At 54.6% G+C, this 3,556-nt stretch overlaps 1 protein-coding gene across 1 annotated transcript; it reads right to left on the bottom strand.

Moving 5' to 3' along the window:
- Window positions 1–812: 812 nt before the first annotated feature.
- LOC109739012 (U-box domain-containing protein 28) lies at window positions 813–2,928 on the bottom strand. Its single transcript, XM_020298093.4, has one exon. It carries the CDS (start codon window positions 2,578–2,580, stop codon window positions 1,012–1,014), a length of 1,569 nt encoding a protein of 522 aa, XP_020153682.3. The 5' UTR covers window positions 2,581–2,928; the 3' UTR covers window positions 813–1,011.
- Window positions 2,929–3,556: the final 628 nt, after the last annotated feature.

Here is a 3,556-nt window from a genome sequence, read left to right as displayed (position 1 = left end):
CAGCGAAAGGAGAAGGCGAAAGACGATTTTCTGCATGTTTGCATGTGATTGCCAACTGGGCAACTAGTGCTCCGCTTTGTTGGGTGCTCGCCACGCACGGCAGGCAGCTCGTGGAGATCCATCTCAGAATTCTTTACTCCTGGTCGCCCCGACCCCGATCCCTCTTTGCAGCGGAAAATCCTTGTGAAACCAGCTCTTGTTTACACGGCACGCTTGGATGGAGTACTACGTATTTTCTTTGCATCAGTGCTCGGTTTGTTCAATCAAGCATACGAGACGTCTCTCTCCTAGACATGATCCTGGATGGGTCAAATCGAGCTGAGGCTTCTTACTGCTTTAGTCTAGCGCCAACGTGGACATGTTTCATTAGGCTTATCCTCTATGATGGGCACTTATGTTGCTTTCATGCTACGGATGGGTGTGTGCAATCACTAATGTATTCCGGGCAACGACAATCTTGAATCATTAGCATGATGGAACCTGTTCCCTGAATGAACGATAATAAGCCATGAGCAAATGCACATGCGTTCATGCAAGTTCTACTAGTAGTACTATACTATGGATAAATTATAACCAAGTTCGTCTTCTGGGAAACTGATACCCCGATTAGATTAGAATAGGTTTTGCCATTTGGAATACTTTGATAAAACCATGTGCCGATTCTGAGAAGATTTGGCAGAGAAGCATGGGAGTATTGCTATGGATATGCATGCTTGTTGCATGAAGTTGGAAGATTATCAGCCCACAACTCCTTTCCTTTCACATCTCTTGTGACCAATTGCAATGATTTGCGCATACGTTCGACCATATAATTTTCAGTGAACGATTTTCATTTGCTTCTGTCAAAACTTCTCTACCAATGTACTGTACATATTATTTTTCCTCTTCTCTCGACCAATCAATTCTTCTGTTTCTCTATCAAAACTTACAATAAAAAACAAAATAAACATGAAAGAAAAAAAAAAGGAATTATCCCCTGTTCCGAGCTTGCAAGCCATTCGTTTAGCTTGGCTAGAACGGCATGATGTGGGCGGTCTTGGAATCGTATCCGGCGAGGCAGCTCTTGGCGTTCACCTTGTAAATCTTGAGCAGCTCCAGCGCCATCTGCCTCGCCGCCGCCGAGCACCCGCTCTGGAGCAGCAGAATCAGCCTCGTCAGCCCGCCCTCGGACGCCGCTGCGGCCTCCGCGGCCCTGCGGTCCTTGTACTTGTGGCACACCGCCCAGAGCACGGCCACCGCAGCCTCGGCGCCGTCGCGGCCGGACTTCATCATCTTGTCAAGCACGGCAGGAACGGTCAGCTCCGCGTCCTTGCACAGCGCCGCCCGGCCCTCGGCGCAGCCCACGGCGGACTCGAGGATCCGGAGGGCTTTTGCTGACGAGCTAGGCTCCGTCGTGGCGTGGAGCGCGCGCGCCGCGGCCGGGACAGCGCCCAGGCGCACCATGTCGGCGCGCGCCGCGCGCCGCGACCCTGCGATGGCCGCAAGGCAGCTGAGGCCGGTGTCCATGGCCTTCTTGTCAAGGCCGCCCTTCTCGTCGACGGGCCCGACGAGCCGTACCAGCTCCGCCACCAGCTCGGACGATTCGGCCATAGCCACCTTTGCCTCGGCGCCGGCATTGGCGAGCAAGAACTCCGCGAGCCTCGCCGCGTCAATTCTGGCCTCCAAGCCGCTCCCGCCCCGCAGGACGCGGGCCAGCGACGCCGCCGAGGCTGCCGCGTCCACGGCGAGGCCGGCGGCAACCCGCCTCTTGTTCGCGTCCTCGATGCCATCCAGCGCCACGATCGCGGCGAGAACCCGCACGGCCGCCTCCGCACCCGCGACGCTTATTTGCTCACCCTTCCGTCTAAGCACGGACGCGACGGTCTCCGCGGCGGAGCCGGCGCCGACCAGCGCGTTCTTCTCGAACTCGTCGACGTCGTCGTCGGAGAGATAGGCCGCCAGCTCGCGGAGCGCGGCGGAGGGGTCGGCGCCGGAGGAGGCGACCTGGCGGACGAGCGCCGCGGGGGAGGGGCCGGCGAAGAACGCCGCGGATCCGGCGATGGGCGAGCAGGAGGCGGCGGAGGCGGACCAGTGGGAGATGAGGCTGCGGAGGGTGAGGTTGGGCGTGAGGTCCGTGGACGGGAGCGGTAGCATGGTGGCCGGGCAGGTGGTGTTGCCGGAGTCGAGCCACCGCTGTATGGAGGCGCGGTCGTAGGTGACGCCGGTGCAGAGGCTGACCGGCGAGCGCATGACGTCGAGCGAGATCGGGCAGCGGAAGAAGCTGGGGATCTTGACCTCCAGCCCCTGGTGCTGGGGCGGGAGCCTCATGCCGGTGGTGGTCTTCTCCTTCCTGACCATGGCTAGCTGCTCTGCTCCGTTCTTGCGGGGAGGTAGAAGCGGCAGCAAGGGGGAGAGGGGGCTGCGGGGAGGTGGGGTTGTGGTATATGAACGAGCCGAAGTAGTGGTGGACTGGTGTTTGCGCCGAGCGCCCTGGTCTTTCGTGTTCGTGCAAAACGCTCCCTGCCCGTCTCGGGTTTTTCCGAGGGAACTTCCCGTCTTCAACCTTTTATGGAAAATATTCAAGCTACCGCTGGCGTACATAGTGCGCGCCCTCCTTGGTTCCTATCGTATCGGACCACGGATCGTGAGGAATCCGCGTGTCCCCACATATTGCAAAAGCTTGCAATAATTAGAGATTATTGCCATATATCAGAAAATAGTATGGTATTTTTACAGGATTAATTACTTTCTTTCTTTTTTGTGAAGGATTAATTACTTTCTCAAATCAGAGGATGTATTGTTTTTTCCTAAAATTTTTTTTGAGAATCCTTTTTTTTTTCTAAAATCTGGGTTCAAAGAATCGTCGTCAAATCCTATACTACTTGTATTTGGGCCGTGAAAAATGTACCAGCCATGTTTCTATTTTTTAGGAAAAAAGTTGCCATTTTATTCAATGTTTAAAGCCCCTTCAGGGACAATCTCCGAACTAGCACACTCGAGAGATACATGGAGCCAAGTTTTACATAAAGATTTCAGGCAATCCTCCTTAGCTAGGACGTGTGCGACATTACTTGCAGAACGTCACACCCAAGCAAGCCTAAACCCCGTAAATGATCAAAGTAACACTTTTTCCTCCTCCACCAGTTACCCTTGGCCGAGAAGTCCTTCACTTCATTCATGAGCTTCCTTGCCACCACTTGTGAATCCATTTCGAGAATGGTCCTTTGAACATTTAGTTCCTTCGCCAGCGAAAGGGCCCTCCGGCATGCTATCAGCTCCGGCGCCTCTGCGTCTCGAGTAGAAGGGAAAAAAACAGCAGCATCCAGCCAAGAACTCGCCATGGTTGTCCGTGAGAACAACTCCTCCCCTCGTATCGTTCACCTTTGGTAGAGCATCGTCTGCGTTTGCTTTGACCCACCCCTTCTCCGGCTTCTTCTAGCTTTCGTGTTATGTCATCTCCCCGTGACGAGCTGCCACCTCATTCTCCCCACTAAGAACTAGAACTCGATCACAGATAATTCTAGGATCCTCAATCCGGTTTGATTCCCGCGCCGCATTGCGATCTATCCAAAGCACA

This window comes from Aegilops tauschii, chromosome 2, assembly GCF_002575655.3.
Source record: "Aegilops tauschii subsp. strangulata cultivar AL8/78 chromosome 2, Aet v6.0, whole genome shotgun sequence".
NCBI lineage: Eukaryota > Viridiplantae > Streptophyta > Magnoliopsida > Poales > Poaceae > Aegilops > Aegilops tauschii.
The sequence above is the reverse complement of the archived record's forward strand: the minus strand, read 5'-3'. Positions and strand labels throughout refer to the sequence as shown.